Source organism: Vipera ursinii (genome assembly GCF_947247035.1).
Source record: "Vipera ursinii genome assembly, chromosome: 1".
Lineage (NCBI taxonomy): Eukaryota > Metazoa > Chordata > Lepidosauria > Squamata > Viperidae > Vipera > Vipera ursinii.
In genome coordinates, this window is record NC_139512.1 from 1693586 (window position 1) to 1714201 (window position 20616).

The following is a 20616-nucleotide window of genomic DNA, read 5'->3' on the forward strand; positions in this document are numbered from 1 at the left end:
GAATAGTTTTTGTTCTTTGTTATATGATCTGTACAATGCATAGCTTCCTTGTGTGCCCATTATTCATGGATTTATCCATGCAAGTCTCTTACCAGCACCATGCATTTAGCAAAAAGATGAGGCATGGATTCAGTGATTTATACTGGTTTTTCAAGTGACTCCAGAAAACATTCCTGGATTTAACTAACTCATCTGGATTGCAAAAACTTGGATCATACCAGAAGGCAGTGGAGCTGCAATTTTCTGTATTTGGCTCTCCCCATGTTTGGAGACAGGTATGGTGGTCTTACCTCATCCTTGTAAACAGAGTCTGGGACTTTTTTTTTTTGAAAACATGCCTCTTCCATCTCTTCTTTATCCTTTGCATGGGAAAAACTGACATGCTTTTTGCAACAAAGCCTATTGTCAGACTGCAGTGCCACCTAAAGGTTACTTCAATCAGTTTGTTCATATTCCTGCCTTCCTTTTGTATATGGTAGCTACAGAACAGCCCAACATTCAGAATTGATCGCCGGATCTCCATTACAGAAGAAAAAGCTCTACAGGTTGAATTTCTTCAACCATAGCAATAGCAATAGCACTTAGACTTATATGCTGCTTCATAGTGCTTTATACTTTTACAGCACTCTCTAAGAAAGGCTAAGCCATTTACAGAATCAGCATATTGGCCCCAACCATCTGGGTCCTCATTTTAAACCTAGAAGAATGGAAGGTTGAGTTAACATTTAACCATTGTTAAAGGCTACTAGTTGTTCTGTGGGCATATTAAATATTTTATTCAGAGAGACAGAATTTTCTACAGTTATATTTTATGCATTTTTACACTGTTTTAGCTACTTTGAAGATGCTGGTTTGAAGAGAAGAATATATATATTTGCCCCTCACCAAGACATACTGATCCACATATTGATCAATCAAATGGCTAAGCACATTGATTTGTGCTTCTTAGATTATAAGCCGCCCTGAGTCTTCGGAGAAGGGCGGGATATAAATGGGATTTTTAAAAAATGGCAAATAATACTTTAAAAGAAGTAATACTTTAAAATAAATTAGTACTAGCACTGCCAAGTGGCAAAAATCCAGATCCACTGTCATCTACTTGGCATTACAGAGGATTTCACACACACACACCCCTTTACTGCAACCATCTAGTAACCATCCAGATGTTTGCAGTTTAAATATGTTAGCCCTAAAGAACTGGAAGGAAATAAAAGTTTGACAGGATGGGAAATTTTGAGAAATATAAGGGTGCTAATTGGAAAGAAAGTTAGTAATCACATGTAGTATGTGCCACATAGGTGTATTTCTGGTGGTATTCAAGCAAGCATGATTACTGCTATTTACTGAGATGTGCTGTGGTCACATCCAGTGCTTTAATTATCTCTCTGTAAAGATAACCAGTTGCAGGGTGGGACTTCAAGGCACAGGTGACAAACCAGGAGACTGTCCCACATTAGTCATGAAAGCCAGCTGAGTGACTTTGAGCCAATCACCAGAGGAATATGAGTTCAAGTCCCTCCTTAGGCAGGAAAAGTGGCTGGGTGACTTTGGACCAATTATCAAGAGACTGTAAGTTCTAGTCCCTTCCTTATACATGAAAACCAGTTGAGTGACTTTCGGCTAGTCACTGTCTCTCAACCCAACCCACCTCACAGGATTTTTTCTTGTGGTTAAAATAGAAGAAAGGAAGCATGTTCGCTGCCTTGAAATATTCATAAAAATAACAAAGGTGGAATAAAAATAAATAAAATATATGGTTGTGGCCTCCATTTTGACATTTTTGATGCATGTAAAATGAGGGACCACCTCTCCGGGTTATTTCAGCCTCCCCCAATACATCTGGCAGAGAAGCAATGCAGTGGGTACCATCAGCTAGGCAGGTCCCAGGAGATGTGCCTCCTCTGCCATGGCATCTGTCTTGTGGAACATCCTTCCCTCCAAAATTAGATTAGTTTCATCCCTTTTGTCATTTTGGAAGGCCCTCAAAACCTGGTTATGTTAGCAGGCCTGGGTCTTGCAGGAAATGGGAGATCTGCTCAGATGGCTCCATTGTTGAGGTAGCCATTTTTCTCCTTTATTCACCTAGGCCGCAGGCATGTCAAACTCGCAATGTCACGTGATGTCGCACGACGTATTGTGACTTTTCCCCCATTGCTGGCAATGGGGTGGGCGCGGTTTTGGCGTGATGCATCTGGCCCGCGGGCCGGCAGTTTGGCATGCCTGACCTAGGGGTTTGCATATTTTGTTTTTCATACTGTTTATTTCTTAATGTAGATTTCTATATTTTTCATAGCTCGTTTTGATATTTGTGGTTTTTATCTGATTATTATATTATTATATTACTGTTATATAATAAATAAATAAAATGGTAGGGCTTCCACCGTAATACAACTTAACTGCTTTGACACACACACACACCCCGCAACAGATAGCTCTGGATCTAATCCAGCTGATTCCTGATCAAGTTAATATGTTAAGATTATTGGCATTCAGGGAAGATGCTATCACTGCATCATCTTTCTCTTCAGTTTTTTAGTTTTGTCCCTACTGTTATTTTAATATTTATGATTTTTATTGTAAGCTGCCCACTTTGCAGAATGAGATGAGTGGCATAGCAATTTAATTAATTAACAGAGATACAAAAGTCCCTCTTACCTGCCTGAGTGGTGCCATTGATGGACTCAGCCATTTGGCTAGTAAGATGCGCTTTGGATCCGGTAGGAGATGTCATGGTGAGCCCGTTGCTGGTGGAGTAGTTTGTTTTTGTGGTACTGCTGGTGGCTTCGGTGGATTGGGGCATAGACGAGCTGGCTGCTTTTGAGGTGACATCTGCTCTGCTCTGGGTTGTATCTGAGACTGTTAGAGCAGCTGTGATTAATGTAACTGTTGTTGATGCCACCGGGAGACTGGGTGTGCTTGTGTTATTTGAAGCAGAAAGGCTGTCTGCAAAAAGACCGAACAGTCAGACAGACAAAGTGTACCAAAATCGGTTTCATTACCCATTCTTACCCATTATGGCTTAATGGAGCCTCCAGCTCCAACTGCAGTCTATCTTCAATTATTAGCTACTGAAGGAGACATCATTTACTGTCTTTCCGACCAGCTAGTGGACTTTTTGAAACATATTACTCTTGCTGCTGTCAAAAACAGGGAATAGACAGGGAGATCTTTACCCTGCTTCAGGCTATCTATTTTAGAGCACTTGTAAGCCGCCTCAGGTGTCAACTCTGTGCGAGTTACAGCAATAAAACCCTGTCACACCCATCAAATGCATCACAGAAATGATAACAGAAAACAGTCTCCAAGTAGAGCAAATAGGGCCATCCAAACATCAATGTAGGTTTCTTTGGCTCAGTAGAAGAAATTAGCTTTCACCTCTTCTTTTAAAGATATCAGGGAGGCTCTTAGAAATATAGGTGGTCCTCAACTTACGACCACAACTGAGCCCAAAGTTTCTGTTGCTAAGGAAGAACACCTAGAGGTGAAATGAGTTTGGCCCCATTTTATGACCTTACCTGCCACAAATGTTAAATGAATCACTGCAGTTAAGTTAGTAACACGGTTAAGGGAATCTGGCTTCCCCATCAACCTTCCTTGTCAGAAAGTTGCAAAAGGGGATCACATGACCCCGGGACACTGCAACCGTCATAAGTATGAGTCAGCTGCCAAGCGTCTGAATTTTGATCACGTGACCATGGGGATCCTGCAACGGTCGTAAGTGTGGAGAACGGTCATACATCACTTTTTTCAGCGGCATTGTAACTTTGAATGGTCATTAAATAAACTGTTGTAAGTGGAGGACTTCCTGCATAAAAAGACAGCAACTTGATCATGTGCATTCAGAGCAATAGAAGCTTCCTATGGAGAGGCAGCCTATCACTTTACATGCAGGCACTGAGGACAAATCATAGTTTCCCCTTAGCTTTCCTTGACCTTTGGGTTTCCTGGTAGTCTTGGGTGCTAGAGTCCAAATCCATTCAAATCTTCTTACATAACAAGATAAATCAACATATTTGTGCCCTTCAGAGCTTTTTGAAAGGATCACATTTCCTTTCCCTACAAAATGTGCTGGTTCTAAAGCAGGGGTCGGCAACCTCGGCTCTTTTATGACTCGTGGACTTCAACTCCCAGAATTCCTGAGCCAGCTATGCTGGCTCAGGAATTCTGGGAGTTGAAGTCCACGAGTCATAAAAGAGCCGAGGTTGCCGACCCCTGTTCTAAAGGGTTTCTTAAGAATAAACAATAGCTTGATGCTAAAACTTTAGAGTTGTTTTGCTGCTGGAAAGAGTGTTTGGGTCTGTGAACATTCCTTTTCAGTGGGTAGCATCTTGTACATCGGCGTCTTGTACATCTGCTCTGCTCTGGGTTGTATCTGAGGGCTGTGTTACTCTAGGTAGAAAAAAAAAAGTAGCATCCTTTCTGACAATAAATCTTTTTAAAAGATTTATGCAACTTATGACACATGGGAAAAGAGTGGGGGGCTTTCTGGGAGCTGAAGTCCACACAACTTGAATTTTCCAAGGTTGAAAAGCATTAATCCACACGGTTTCTGTCCTGCAGGAAATCCATCCATCCAGGAGGCCTTTTGCTTTCCTAACTATGGTAACTATATTTCAAGGAGCTCTGGTTTAATACATTGACTGGAAAGAGGGTGAAGCAAATGCTAGCAAACGGACCAGGGTCAGGCACAGTTAGATGCAACAGGATTTGATTGGAGAAGACCAGCCCATAGACTTACCAGCCTGGAAGTAACATTAACATATTAGTGGCAGAAGATAGGGCTTTGAATGTCAGCGTAGTGAATAAGTGCAGCATTAGTCTGGGACCTTCAACCCTATGATGCAAAAACTTGTCTATAAAGTCACTCAGAATTCATTGTAATTCATAGTTTTTCTCCAGTGTCCCCACTGTGAGACACACAGTACAATGCAACAAGCAGGGAAAATGAAAGTTAAAGATGTGTATTGCAGTGGGGCAGAAAGTATCTGCTTAAGGGCTGCTTTCTTTACCTGCCCTTACTATACAAATAATACATTTATGCAGAAGATCAAATAGCAGTGCTCCGACTTCTGAGCATAAAGAAAGCCTAGTTTAATTAGAGTCTATGGAGACTCTCAGTCATTTAAGTCATGGCTGTCCCCAAAATGCTTTTTTTTCAATAGGCAATTGGATTTTCAGTTTAATTAGCTTCCCCACATCTTGCTTTCTGCCAAGTTGAAAACTTTGCTGAAACCAGGCAGATGGATATAATACGATTTGGAAACAGTTTGTTAAATAGCATACTGTACACTTGTACAAAACACCCCTGCTAAAACCCAGAAACTGCTTGATAGTCTTTCCACATTATCAGCATACAGATAGTCCTTGACTTACAACCACAATGGAGCCCAAAATTTCTGTTGATATACAAGACAGTTGTTAAGTGAGTTTCCCTCCATTTTACAACCTTTCTTGCCACAGTTGTTAAGTGAATCACTGCAGTTGTTAAATTAGGAACATGGTGAATCTGGCTTCTCCATTGACTTTCTTGTCGGAAGTCACAAAAGGCGATCACATGACCCCGGGACATTGCAACCATCATAAATACATGCCAGTTGCCAAGCATCTGAATTTGGATCACGGGACCATGGGGATGCTGCAATGGTCTTAAGCGTGAAAAACGGCCATAAGTCACTTTTTTCAGTGTCATTGTAACTTTGAATGATCATTAAATGAATCGTTGTAAGTTGAGGACTACCTGTATTTGAAGCAGGTTTGTTCTGTTGATATCATGAGCTTTTGGAATTATTGCCTGAATTATATTAATTTAATTATTGTACAAGAAGCAATGCATGGAAACTAATCCAGGAGAGAAGCAACCTAGAACTAAGGAGCAATTTCCTGACAGTTAGAACAATTAATCAGTGGAACGACTTGCCTCCAGAAGTTGTGGGTGCTCCAACACTGGAAGTTTTTAAGAGATTGGACAATTATTTGTCTGGAATGGTACACAGTCTCCTGCAGGGGGTGGGACTGGAAGACCTCTAAGGTCCCTTCCAACTCTGTGATTCTGTTATTCATTCTTTAAACTCTGGCTTGAATTTTAAAGAAGGATTCAGTGACACCTATTGCTACATAAGGGCCAATGGTGATATTTTCCAGTGTGGTATTTCCTATACTCTTGGAGAACCACTCATAGGGTGCCCATCCAACAAATATAGAGTGCTGATTATCCAAATTGTAGCCTCACTTGGAAGTCTACAAATATATATCTGATAGAAGATTACAGCCTAAAGCACATTAGAACTTATCTATCTTAAACTTACGTATTGGTGTTAGTTAAATAATTAACTAAAAGAGTCCCATTAGTTTAGAGCTGAGGGAGACGCCTTTGGAGTAGATCAAACAAAATGTTTCATGCCTTAAGGCTATACAATCCTAATTTTTATTACTGATCATTGTTCGTAATAGAGAGAATTGGTAACCAAACTTCTATTTATTATTCAAGCCTTCAAGAATTATGTTCTAGTTCCTCCATGCTCCTCTCTCTGCCTCTCCTGCAAATAAACAGATTTGCTTACTTCCTCATCTCTCTGAGCAACAGGAAACAAAATCTTACATCTTCTTTTTCACCCAGTGTTGTGGCAGTGGGGTGATTGATCAGAAGAAATCAGGCTATTATTGAGTTAAAACTCCTTACTAAAACAGCAGCCACAGACAATACTATGAAATCCTTCATCTTCCTAGAAGTGTTTTAAAAATCTCTGAAAAGGTGAAAGTTTTCACAGCATTGGGATAAACCCTAGCTGTTCTTTGAATGCTTTGCTAAAAGCCACAATTACTGCAGTGTGTTGGAAAACTGGCCACTCAACTCACCTTGGCAGATTAAATTGGTTTTCCGGAAGAATTTAGATCTTCTGGACCAGGGGTCCCCAACCCCCAGTTCACTACTGGGCCACAGTCTTTTCAGAACCGGGCCACAGAAGTGGTGGATAAGTGCACGTATGCAGCTCCATTTGTGTGAGCGATGTGTGTGCGTGCCAACCACTCATGCAAATGGAGCTCTGCAGGTGTGCACTCACCCACCACTCATGCGGTACCATCCCTTCTTCCCTCTTCGCTGATCCGCAAAGCTGGAAAGGTTGGAGACTGCTGCTCTAGACTAGCAGCCCAACATTCCAGGTTATTTCTTGAACAGCCATTACTGGATAACCATCAATCATGCTGATTTTTGCCCTGTGCAGCTGCCCCAGGAATCCAAAACCTCAGAAGCATCTTCCTTCCCTTGCTACCTACCTTGAATAAATGCCACCAGTAAAAACAGCACCTGGAGGGCCATGTTAGCTGGCTCCATTTCTCCTGAGGAGATTGGAGGAAAAGCAGCTGCTGGAAAAAGCTTGTCTCAACTGCAAACAGGATACAATCATCTCTGCCAACTCCCAAAGGGGCTGGCATCTCGGCAAAGGTCCAAGCCTGAATTTCGTAGCAAAACCTTGTTAGCAAAATCCATGGCTAGCCACTGCCCTCTACAGGACAGGTGAGGGAAAGCAAGGACTGAACTCACCTTGTAAAAAGCCTTCTATCACCTGCAGTAGTTCTAATTCATTCATCAAACAATTGCCTATTAGGGGAAAAAAATGTAAATTTGAATGCCTGAAGCAAACTTTGATTCTAATAATGGGCTTTAGTCATAACAAATAACATCTGAGAACATCTACTCTACAGAAAATCTTATAAAGAATCGACTTCAGAGACAATTTTGATCCTGGATTGTGTGTCACTACAAGGTATACAGAAGGGACGCTGAGCTTGTCGATCAGAAGGTCGGCAGTTTGGCTTTTTTTTTCCCCCTCCTGTTTGTCGTTGTCGTCTGAGGTGGGAGGTTTGGCCTCTGTCTCTTTAGACTAGAATGCCAGTTGCCAGGAGTTGGGTATGTCGGAAGACTTATGTCACCCCCAGGCGGCCTTTTGAAAAATCACGCCTTGATCAGGAGTTGAAACTTATCGGTGAATATGGGCTGCGGAACAAGCGGGAGGTATGGCGAGTGAAGTTCACTTTGGCCAAGATCCGCAAAGCTGCCCGAGAGTTGCTCACCCTGGATGAGAAAGATCAACGGCGCCTTTTTGAAGGCAATGCCTTGCTGCGCCGTTTGGTCAGAATTGGGGTGCTTGATGAGGGCAAAATGAAACTGGATTACATCCTGGGTCTGAAAATTGAGGATTTCCTGGAGCGTCGTCTCCAAACCCAGGTCTTCAAACTGGGCCTGGCTAAGTCCATCCATCATGCTTGTGTGCTTATCCGCCAGAGACACATCCGTGTAAGGAAGCAAGTGGTGAACATCCCTTCCTTCATTGTTCGGCTAGACTCCCAAAAGCACATTGACTTCTCACTCCGTTGACCTTATGGTGTTGGCCGGCCAGGCCGCGTCAAGAGGAAGGACGCCAAGAAGGGCCAGGGCGGTGCTGGCGGTGATGATGAAGAGGAAGATTAAAGTGTAAACTCTGGCTTTCCAGCCAAGTAAACTGGTGGGCCTTTGAGCCTATCTTAACTAACATCATCCAATAAAAAGTATTTGTGGGTTAAAAAAAAAAAAAGGTCGGCAGTTTGGCGGGTCGAATCCCGAGTGCCGCGTAACAGAGTGAGCGCCTGTTACTCGTCCCAGCTTCTGCCAACCTAGAAGTTCGAAAGCACGTAAAAATGCAAGTAGAAAAATAGGGACCACTACGGTGGGAAGGTAACAGCGTTCCGTGCGCCTTTGGCGTCTAGTCATGCCGGCCACATGACCACGGAGACGTCCTCGGACAAGCGCTGGCTCTTCGGCTTTGAAACGGAGATGAGCACCGGCCCCTAGAGTCGGAAACGACTAGCACGCATGTGCGGGGGAACCTTTACCTTTACTTACAAGGTATACATCTCTAAACTGGTGCATGTGGACAATGGTACATTGGCTTGCAAGAAGGTTTCTGGATTGGAAATTCTAACTTGCATAGATAGAATTGGGCAACCATGCCTGGGCTAAAACTGGGCTATGCTTGTGCCTGTGGCCCATTGGCCAAAATGTGCCCCAAATGTCTGATATAGTCCTTACCGTGGAGTCCCTGGTGTCTATACATACTGTAGGTGTTCAGGCCTTTTTGTTCCTCATTAGCTTTTTCCTTGTCTCTTTTGAATAGTGTAAAAGGTTGTTTATCTATGTGTGCCACCAGAATGTCAGCAATAGCAAATGTAAACATTTGCACACCATTGTAACATTTACACAGCATTCAAAAGAGTCAAGGAAAAAGCTACAGAGGAAACAAACAAAAAAAAAGACCAGGACACATCCTTGCCAGCAATCAACACGCAGATAAGCAGGGATTAACACTGGGATTAATACCAGACATACAATCAAGCAGTAAACAATATCCCAATCAAGGAACTACCAACTCAGACAATTAAATAGTAAACAATGGCCTAATCAAGGATCTATCCAAAGAAAACAAGACCCCCACCGATACTGTAGTTAATTTATTTTGGGGCTGTTATTTAATTCTTTTTTAATTTTTGTACTGTTGTTTTTTTATTGTTGTAAGCCGCCCTGAGTCCTTCGGGAGATAGGGCAGCATATAAGTCCCAAAAATAAATAAATAAATAAATAAATAAATAAATAAATAAATAAATAAATAAATAAATAATAAAGTACTATATATAAATAGAGAGCAAACCCCACTCCCTTTAGCAAATAAGTTTTTACCTAGTTGGAGTAATGAAACATCTGCAAGAAACCCAGCCCAAGAACTCCATGGTTCAAACCTGAGTTATAAACATTCTCTTCTACTAATGATCCTTACCATTAACGGGGAGTGCTCTACAGGTAGTCCTCGACTTATGACCACAAAGAAGCCCAAAATTTCTGTTGCTAAGCGAGACAGTTGTTAAGTGAATTTTGCCCCATTTTACAACTTTTCTTGCCACAGTGAATCGCTGGGAGTTGTTAAGTTAGTGACACAGTTGTTAAAGCGAATCTGGCTTCCCCATTGGACTTTGCTTCTCAGGTCACAAAAGGTGATCACATGACCCTGGGACACTGCAATAGTCATAAATATGAGTCAGTTGCCAAGCATCCAAATTTTGATCACATTATCCTGGGAATGCGGCAACAATTTGTAAGTGTGAAAATGGTCACAAGCCACCTTTTTCAATGGCATTGTAACTTAAAATGGTCACTAAATGAACTATTGTAAGTCAAGGACTACCTGGATGTGGCATGGGTAAAACATAGGCACAGCCAGATGGCCCCATTAGTCATATTCTCCAGTGTGTGAGCTGGCAAATAAGTATATTACTGTGACTCCAGCCTCATTGCACAGTAACAAGGGCAGAGAATGGGGTTGCTCTTAGTCTATTAAATGAGGGACAAATTAAGGGGGGGTCCCTGGCATCACTTTCCCTTCTCACTGAGCATCACCTACTAGCAGAACGATCAGCCGTAAATCACTCTTTAATTTGTGGTGGGCTAGGGTACTTAGAATGGCCGGCTTAGCCATCTGTCAAGTTGTGCAAGTCAATTGTTTCCGAATGTTTAAAGTCATGTCCAAAAATAGCCATGCTGACCGGGCACATGCACAGAAGAGGAATGCACAAGGAAGAAGGGACAACTATATAGCATAAGAACAGTGTTTCTCAATGCCAGCAGCATTAAGATGTGGTGGACTTCAATTCCCAGAATTCCCCATCCAGCAAAGCACCGATAATCAATGTCTCTCCCCCCAGTTTTAAAATCACACTCATCTCTATGATTCTCTGATTCCTACTAACCCAGCTTTTCTCAATATATATTCAGCATATAGATAATGGGAGAGTATAGCGCCTTGTCACACTCCTTTGCTGACCTGGAGCCAGTCGGTTTCAGCTTGTTCTGTCCAGACTGTGGCTTCATACCCTGTGTATGGTTATTGCATGAGGATAATGAGGTTTTGTTTCAGCAATATGAAGTTGAAGATCTGGGTAAAAATATTTGGAATGCTTATGGTGACATTAGAGAGGCATTGGATGGGGATGTAAAGTCTGGGTACTTTTGTATGCAGGTTATGTCATGTTGCTGAGACCTGCTAGATAGATCCTATGAGCTGTACAAGTAGTCCTCAGTTTACAACAGTGGCCCCCAAACATTTGGCCACCAGGGACCGGTTCCTTGGAGAAAGGTTTTTCTGCGGATGGAGGGGGCGTGGTTTTGCGTGCTGCTTGCATCCCATGGATGGGGCTTTGCTTGTTTGCGTGGCCTGGTTGCTGGCATGTTTCCGGCAACCGTGGGTTGGGGACCCCTGGTTGACAACCACCGTTGGGATCAGAATTTCCATTGCTAAGCAAGGTGGTTGTTAAGTAAGTCATGCCCATTTATGCAACCTCATTTGTCACGATTATTGAGCAAATCAGTTAATAGGTGAAATCATATTGTCATTAAGCGACCTCTAGCTTGCCCCATTGACTTTGCTTGTCAGAAACTGGCTGGGAAAGTTGCAGACAGCAATCACAAGACACTGGGATGCTCCAATTATCATAAATATCTGCTGGTTGCTAAGCACCCAAATTTTGACCATGTAATTGTGGGGATGCTATGAGAGTTATAAGTACAAGCACCATTTTATAAGTCTTTTTTTTTCCCCAGAGCCATTCTCACTTTGACCGTTGCTAAATAAATGGTTGTAAATCAAGGGCTACCTGCATGGACATCACAATTAGTGTGTCAAGGACCAGATCTGTTGTGATAGAAAGGTAAAACAGAAGGAATAATTGTTCAGCTCTCTCTCTCTCTCTCTCTCTCTCTCTCTCTCTCTCTCTCTCTCTCTCTCTCTCTCTCTCTCTCTCTCTCTCTCTCTCTCTCTCTCGGAATTTTTTTATTATTTCTTACTCATTTTCTGAGCTTTGCGTAGTTGGAAGGCGGAGTGTTCTGAGTGTGCATGTGAGTATTCCTAACAGCAGGAATATCACTTGAGCAAGGAATATTGAAACAAATTTTATAACAATAGCAGAAAGAAGATTTATTTACAGGAAGTACCGTACCTTATGAAGGTAGACTACACCTAGCATTTAGCTAATCTCATTTTACCAGGAAGAGAGTCCAAAAGACAACTATAACTGCCTGCCTGTGAACAAAGGTAGAAGGATATGACCTCAGTTTTGCAATTTCTTAAACAAAGAAATGGGAAAGTGATGGCCAAAAGTATACGTAAAGTAAACTTCATATCCTACTGACTCAGTATGGCCAATAGATCCTCAAGTGTTGAAAAATAAGGGTAATTTCAACACTGATTTCCTGAAAGGGAGCAGCACAATGGGTATGTTCTCTATGCACACAGAATGTTGATAAGAAATTTGCCTTGTTTATAGAAGATTATCCAGATAATATGAATCATGTTTTTAGTTGATTAAATATGTATTTTAACAGTTAACCAACTCATTATTGCAACCCCAGATAGGATGACCTAGAGAAGGAAAATATCCCCTTTCACGCAACTACATCCACATCGAGGGAAAGATGCAGCAGGGTACCTCAAGGTTCTATCTTGGACTCGGTGCCCTTCAACATCTTTATGAATAACCTAAATCAGCAATCCCCAACTTTTCCAGCTCCGCGGACCAGCAGCGGCAAGCAGGAGCAGCCCAGTGGGAGGAGGGAATGGTTTTATGGGTGCAACCAATCTCCCACCTGTGCAAATGGAACTTACGAGGGCTTGCCCGCCACTTGCAGGGCCCATTTGCGTCCAGTTCTGGATACCTTGGTACAAAAAGAGATGCTGAGACTGTAGAAAGAGTGCAAAGAAGAGCAACAAAGATGATAAGAGCTGGGAGCCTTAACCATACGATGAATGGTTAAGGGAACTAGGTATGTCTAGCATCTAAAGAAGATAACGATTATGGGTGTCATGATCGTTGTCTTCCAGTACTTGGGGGGTAATCACAGAGAAGAGGGGGTTGATCTATTCTACAAAGCACTTGAAGGCAGGACAAGCAATGGATGGAAGCTCATTAAAGAGACAAGCAACCTGGAACTAAGGAGAAATTCCCTGACAGTAAGCTCAATTAATCAGTGGAACACTTTGCCTTCCAGAGTTGTGGATGCTCCATCACTGTAGGTTTTCAAGAAATGATTGTACATCAATTTATCTGGGATGGTATAAAGTCTCCTGCCTTAGGCAGAGGTTTGGAGTCTAAGACCTCCAAGATACCTTCCACGACTATGATTCCATGATTCTATGTTCCTGTTTCTAAACTGACTTGAACCTGTGGTTGTAGGCTAAAGCTGAGCCTGAAACAGGGCTGGTAAGGAAAACAAAATATGATGTGAAGGAGTTGAGGGAAAAACATCAAAAATAAACGAAAAGTCAAGGGACTGTTGGTCTGTTATAAGGGGAAGGTGAAAAAGGACTACAAGAATGGGAAACAGAAAGAAGGCAGGGCTGTTTAACTCCTTTCTCTATTTTCACTCAGAAGGAATAAGTGCTACTCACTATGTAGGAGGAGGAGAAGGGAATGCAGCTCAGAATTTATAAAAAAAATGGTAAGAATTCTTCTTGCTACCTTAAATGAGTTCAAGTCTCCCAGCCAGACAAATTACATTCCAGGATGTTGAAATTCCTGGCATAAGTTGATCTCACATTGTAACTCTTGAAAATTCTTTGACAAACTGGTAAGGTTCCAGACAACTGGAAAAGAGCAAATATCATTGCAATACTCATATATGAGGAGGAGGAGGGCAGAAAAATGACAAAACGTTTACTTTAATCTGTGCAAGAGGAAAAAACAGAGTGGAGTACTTAGGAAAGAACGTTATCATTATTGGGAGCTGGTTTGGGTTGACAAGAAGGCCTCATATCAAATCAACCTTATCTCTTTTTTAACCTTAATAGATAGAGGATACTTGGAAATCAGCAAAGCGTTTGACAAGGTTCTTACGATAAACAAGATGGGCTAGACAGTATTGTGGTGAAGTGAATTTGCATCCCCTTCAAACATTGCATCCAAACAGCGCCTGTCTGTGGGTCTAAATTGCCTGGGAGAAAAATATGCAGACTTCCCCAGGGCCCTAGCCTAGTGCTATTCAGTATTTTTAGCAGCGGTCCCCAACCTTTCCGGCTTGCTGGCCTGGCCAGGGGGGCGGGGAGCGGGGGGGGGAAGAGGGGATGGTTCTGTGTGAGTGGCAGGTGTCGCCCAAGCATGCGTGGTTCCATTTGCACAAACAGCTGGCCCGTGTGCCTGCCACTTACACAAATGGAGCTTTGTGCGCATGCTCACTGACTACTCGCATGGTCCAGTTCCGAATGGGGCAAGGCCCTGTAGTGGGCTGCGGTCCAGGGGTTGGGGACCCCTGATCTAGAAAATGTAATAAAAAGAATGCCTAATGATTAGTGTTTTTCTACCTTGGTAACTTGAAGATGTCTGGACTTCAACTCCCAAAAATGGAGATATGATGGGGGTCTACAAATATCTAAGGAGTATCATGTGCAAGAAGGGCTGACTGTCAAAACCAAGAAAAAAAGAGCTTTGTAGGACCAAAGGATGGAGATTAAAAGAAAGGCTGAATATTAGGAAGAAATTCCTGACAATCAGAATTGCCGAATAGTGTAACCACCTAGAATAGTGATAGATTCCCCTTTGATAGAAGTTTCCAAGAGGGGTGGGTTGATATCTTATGAAAATGGTTTATCGGATTCGTACACTGAGCAGCAGACTGGACTAGATAGCCTATACTGCTTTTACTATCATACATTCTATTGTATGAGTTATCCACTGGGAATCATGGGGAAAATGCTGAAAAACCAGTGAAACTCCCAAGCCTCCAAAACTCAGATGATTTGAAAATTACAATAGAATATAGTTTATTTCAAGTAAGAGGCTAAAAGGTTTGCTGCTGCTCCAATTCATGCTGTTGACAATGATGCCAGTTCAAATCAATATATCAGTGTCTCCCCAAAGGATGCTGGCTAGGGAATTCTGGGAATTGAAGTCCACAAATCTTAGAGTTGCTGAGATTGGGAAATACTGCAATACATCTTTGGTCATTATGCTGGGGGGTGATTATGGGTGTTGAAGTCCAATTCATCAGAAGCCAATGAAGAGAAGCTGATTTTGATAGGGGTAAGAGGCAAAAAAAATGTTTTCTGTTCTTTTATGATCTTAGCCTTTGGTTTCTTGTCTGTATGTAAATAAAACTCATACCTTCTCCTCAAATTAGAGCATGGAAAAAATTGTTTGAAAATATTTTTTTAAAAAAATAAAAAATAGATAAAGGCTTGCTAAGCATTGTAAACATTGGCAATTACATTTTTCCTCCTAACATCTTTCATGTCATTCTTCAAATTTAATTTTTGGAAAAGTCATTTTCCAGAACAACTAAATCTGTAATAGGAAATCAGTAAAGTCAAAAAATGAACTGTAGCTTTGGAGTTTGTTGCTGGCAGAATAAAGGTTTTAAGGATTTTTAGTCCATACACATATGGAGAAATAGGAAATGAGCAATAGCTATATTTGGAGTAAAGTTTGCAATGTAGAAATAGAAAACTCTCAGGTGGCAACTCCCATACAAGGAAAAATTGATGGCCTTTAACATTCTTAAACTCACCAGTAAGGGAAACAAATGAAAACCCAACAGAAGCATTTTTTATGAGGAAAAATGAATCTAGTGATGTTTTCATATCACATAGCATTCTTCACCAACCATTACAGTGATGCTACTGTAATGATAAATATAAATGTATAATATAGAAATATAATAATAAATGTAAATATAATGTAATAAAGAGTGCAGAGGAGAGCAACAAACATGATTAGGAGGCCAGACATTAAAACACATGAAGAACAGTTGCAGGAATTGGGTATATCTAATTTAGTGAAAAGAAAGACTAGGGTTGACATGATAGCAGTATTTCAATATTTGAGGGGCTGCCACGAAGAAGAGGGGGTCAATCTATTTTCCAAAACACCAGAAGGGAAGACAAGAAACAATGGAGAAACCCAACCTAGAACTAAGGAGACATTTCCTAACAGTGAGAACAATCAGTGGAACAACTTACTTCCAGAATTTGTGGGTGTTCCAACACTGAAGGTTTTAAAGAAGAGATTGGACAATCTTTGTCTGAAATGTTATAAAATTTCCAGCTTGAGTTGTAATGGTTGTAAGTGTGAGAAACGGTCCTAAGTCACTTTTTTCCAGTGCTGTTGTAACTTCAAATTGTCACTAAACAAATGGTTGTAAGTCAAAGACTACCTGTACATACCTTTGGGTAAATAGTTAATGCACCTGATGTGCTTTGGATGAACTTTTTTCCCTAATAATCTTTAAATACTTACAGCTTTATTCCTATGAACACTGCTTAGCTGTCCTCAATCCCTACCAGTTCTTAGAACCTTAATTTTTAAAGTTTGCCCGACGCATTGACTCATGAGCCAGCCATGTCAGCTAAATTCACCTAATATACACACTAAGAGGTGTTTGGGTAGCTTATCCATTGTGTTATACAAACACAGCCTGGGATCTTACAAAGAAGGGAAACAAGTTTTGAGTTTTAACTGCAGATATGAGGACACCCCACGATTCAGTTTTCTTCCTCTTTCCAACAAACGTCAGAGAATTTTTTCCAGAAGCAAATATTTCTGTATTTAAGCTTCCAACTGTTAATATATAGGAGTGTACAGGTAGTCCTTGATTTATGAGAATTGAATCCAAAACTTCCATTGACAAGTTATGTGAGTTGTACACCATTTTATGACCTTTTGTGTCACAGCTGTTAGTTCAGATTCAGAACAGATCAGATCACCCTGTCATTTTTTTCCCTGTGGGCACAACGGCACACCTTAAAAATGAAATTTAGTTGCTTGCTCTCAAGTGTACACATACGTAACACACATTTAAAACATACTATATATACAATGCGGTCGTTAAGCGAATCTGGCTTCCCTCATTGACTTTGCTTGTCGGAAGCCAGCTACAAAGATCACAAATGATCACTTGACCCCAGGACAGTGCAGCTGTCATAAATACATGTCAGTTGCTAAGTGCCCGAATTTTGATCACATGACCATGGGGATCCTGCAGTGGTTGTAAGTGTGCAACTGTTTATAAGTCTCTTTTTTTCATGTCATTGTAACTATGAACCGTCACTAAACAATTATTGTAACTCGAGGACTAGCTGTACTGTACCAAGGGTCACATGGGATTATTCCCAAAATCTTCAGTACAATGAAAGTTCCTCTAGATGTTGCTATCAAACAGTAATTTACAACTGACCAAAGGTGAAATTAATAAATGCATGAGGATCGAATGTACTAAATGCATTAATTAGTTTGAATTCTGTTGTTTTTTTTCTACCTCCACCCATTCCTTTGGTGCTGGGTCTCTGGTATGTCACTTAAAATTAAAATAAACCCCTGAATGTCCCCAAAAGATTGGGTGTGTTTGTAAGCCTCTCAAACCCTCTTATCTAAAAATGAAACTTGTTCAAGTCATTCTGTCCCATCAGTCATGTTTTTCCTCCTAACTTTTCCGATTAAGAGTACTTGGTTCCTAGCGCCTGCCACATTTTTTTTCATATCTCAGTTATTCTAATAGAGGAATTCACTTGATGAAAGCTTTGGAGCTTGCTCACAGTCAAATTAACTACACTGAGTTTTCATGCGAACAGTGTGAAACAAAGTACCTCTCAAAATTCCTTTCGTGGCTCTTAAGATGTTATTGTATCCAATTTTGTCTTTTAATTCTTTTGCCTTTGAAATTTGCATATTGTTATTTGAGGGTTTCGTTTTTGTTTTTTGGCAAGCCACTTTAAGAGAAATTGGGGTCAGAAAAACAGCCTAGGTAGGACAAGAAATCAGATTACATGTGCATAAGGGAAAAAAAATCTGCCATCAACTTTAAATTCCGAAAGAGAAAGTTAAACAAAAGTTAACAAAAACAGGAAGAGGTTAAAGGTAATTTTTCTCCTTACTATGATGACTCAGAATATTCAGATTACCAGCAGATCTGCAATCTGCTTTTTATCGTATTTTACTCTTTTTAGTTTTAGAGAAGAAAGAATCTGTCTTTTAAATTAGAATCACAAAAGGCCACTGGCCTCTGAATCCAGCCTGATAACCAGCCTCATAGTCCAGGCAGCCAGCTGTAGGACAACTGAATGTCAACAACAAAAGGAATAAAATTGGCACTGAAGAGCTTGTTTTGGTACAAAAGCACAGGCAAGCATAAGGCAATAATTCAGTCAAGTCCCTTCTATCGCTGGCAGCTTTGGCTCCTCCAGCTTCCAAATGTTGTTGGACTGCAGCTCCCTGCCAGGATAGGTTATGCAATTTCTTAAGCATTTAAGGCACAACATCCACTGAGTTCAAGATTCTGGGCCCCTAGTTCTTAAAAACCTCTCCCTGTGTTCGTGCAACATGTTTGCCACGGTTTATGGAATTAACATTAAACAATGGCCTGAATTGTAAACCAAAAACATGCACCAAGTATGCACAATGCATTTAAGTTTAAAATGCTGGTGGCCGGCTGTTTGTAGTTCACATTATCAAGTGTAAACCGTTGACCTCCTTCTAACCAATCTCCCTCCTTTTAGGGGAACTAACTTGCTGTGTTCTTGAAAGCACATTGGCTGTCTGTTCTCTTCTTAGTTGTCCAGTTCTGTGCAAACATCAGGCAGAGGAGATATTAAAGGGGTGGTTTCTAACATGGCAAAGTTTGAATAAATAATTATGAAACACTAAACAACCGAAAGGTGCTTAAACAGTAAATCGCCGGTTAAGATTTTAAGGAAGTATCTTCCGGGGGACTGAACTTATCAGGACGTGTGTGAAAGAGAATGCCTTTAAAATGTTCCACGCTGGTTGCAAAACTGAAAGTTAGGTCTTTACAGAAATGTTTTTTTTAAAAAGTACTGGGCAGGTCATGTACATGTCTATATAGGAAATGTCCAAAGGGATACAAAACTCGAGTGGGTTAAGAGAAGAGCTGTTGAATAGCTAGTGTGAAAACCAAGCTCTTTTGAGGTAGGGTTAGAAGAGCTGGACATAATTTACTTTCCAAAAGAGGCTGAACAGGAGATATAGTGGTCTATAAATATCTAGAAGGTTGTGGAGTGCAAGAGAGAGAAGGCAGGCCTCTGTCAAAACGGAGGCAGGATAAGGACCCATTAGGTTGAACTTAAAAGGAAGAAGCTTGAGGCTGAACATCTGGAAGGATTTCTTGAAAATAAGAGGTGATGATGACTGCCCACTCAGGAAGGTTTTGAATAGGACTTGGGTGATCACCTAACAGAGGTGCTTTAGTAGATCTCTGCCCTGACTGAGAGGTTGGCCTACGTGACTGCTAAAGTCACTTCAACATTCAGTGTGTGACTCTGTCCATCTTCCTATATTGACGAAAGAATCGGTACAGGTAGTCCTCGACTTTTAACGACAATTGGGACCAGAATTCCTATTGCTTAGCAAGTTGGTTAAGTGAGTCATGCTCGACTTTACATCCTTTTCATCACAGTTAAGTGAACCGCTGCCATTGTTAAGAGACTCATGTGGTTGTTTAGTGAAACTGACTTCCTGCATTGATTTTTGCTTGTTGGAAGCTGGTTGGGAAGGTATAATAATCACATGATCCCAGATCACTGCAACTGTCATAAATATTGCCAGGGCCCAAATTTTGATCACATGACTGTGGGGATGCTGTGACAGTTTTAAGTGTGAGAGTCACCCTTTTTAGTGCCACTGTAACTCTGGTCACTAAATGAATGGTTGTAAGTTGAGGACTACCTGTCAAACATATCAATTCTAAAGAACAGCATAAAAGTTTAAAACTGCATAGGATGCATATGTAGTTATCTTCCCTTTTTTTATAAAATTATCCCATTTTCTTGGTTTCTTCCACATAATGAACCAACAATTCATCAAGTCAAACAACCTAGCTTAAATGTGATTGATGATTTAGATCAGTGGGTTGTGGCAACACAGCTACTCAATAGTTCGTTTTTAAAGTCAAACACCAACACAAGACTTACTTGATAAACAACCATTCTGGCATAAGACAGACCTCAATTTCTTATTCTGAGTTTTCCCACTACTATTTTTAAACATCTGCATCTGGACTTCAACTCCCAGAATTCCCCAGCCATGATGGCTGGGGAATCCTGGGACTTGAAATCCAGACAATCTTCACGTTGCTAAGGTTAAGAAATAGAATTGAAACAGGATTGAAGTAATTTTCCAAATACATCTGTGTTTTTGGCACATTTCTTAAAGGGCAAGATTGACTGGAGCTAGTAACTTAAAAATTGCTATTCTGAGCCAAATTGCTGGGGTAACTTCCATAGAGACTGTTGTCATCCATTTTTTATTGCAGCTTCTTATTTGGACTGGGAATAAGACTCAGGAAAGGGATCTGAAAAGTCAAATGCAGAAATTCCCAGTGCCAGGAATTTGACAGCCAGCAACAGATGGGAGTTCTTTAGCTTAGAAAAAGATATGAGAAAGTATCATTCAAGTTTATGAAATTATAACTGATAAAGAATGGGCAAGTTTTTCTATCTTCCATACTACAACTAGAGACCATTCAACGAAACTGGCAAGCAAATTTAAATTTGAGGCAATTGAGTTGCAGAATATAGGTAGTCCTCAACTTAC

General features: G+C 41.0%; 2 protein-coding genes across 6 annotated transcripts in view; one reads left to right on the forward strand and one right to left on the reverse strand.

Moving 5' to 3' along the window:
• Nucleotides 1-20616, reverse strand: part of CIST1 (colon, intestine and stomach enriched 1) — a 54325-nt gene that overhangs the window by 1801 nt on the left and 31908 nt on the right. Inside the window, exons 1-3 of one of the 5 annotated variants that reach the window (XM_083349552.1) lie at nucleotides 10851-10921; nucleotides 7544-7600; nucleotides 2656-2943 (exon numbers count right to left, since the gene is read on the reverse strand). In XM_083349552.1, the coding sequence (XP_083205678.1) occupies nucleotides 2656-2943; nucleotides 7544-7589 (334 nt within the window). In that variant the 5' untranslated portion in view covers nucleotides 7590-7600; nucleotides 10851-10921. Of the gene's footprint in view, nucleotides 1-2655; nucleotides 2944-7275; nucleotides 7413-7543; nucleotides 7601-10776; nucleotides 10922-20616 lie in introns of those variants that run through there. The other 4 variants (XM_083349551.1, XM_083349549.1, XM_083349550.1 and 1 more) reach the window with 4 other exon arrangements.
• On the forward strand, nucleotides 7825-8573 carry LOC310638446 (small ribosomal subunit protein uS4-like). Its single transcript, XM_083359531.1, has one exon. It carries the CDS (start codon nucleotides 7889-7891, stop codon nucleotides 8375-8377), a length of 489 nt encoding a protein of 162 aa, XP_083215657.1. The 5' UTR covers nucleotides 7825-7888; the 3' UTR covers nucleotides 8378-8573.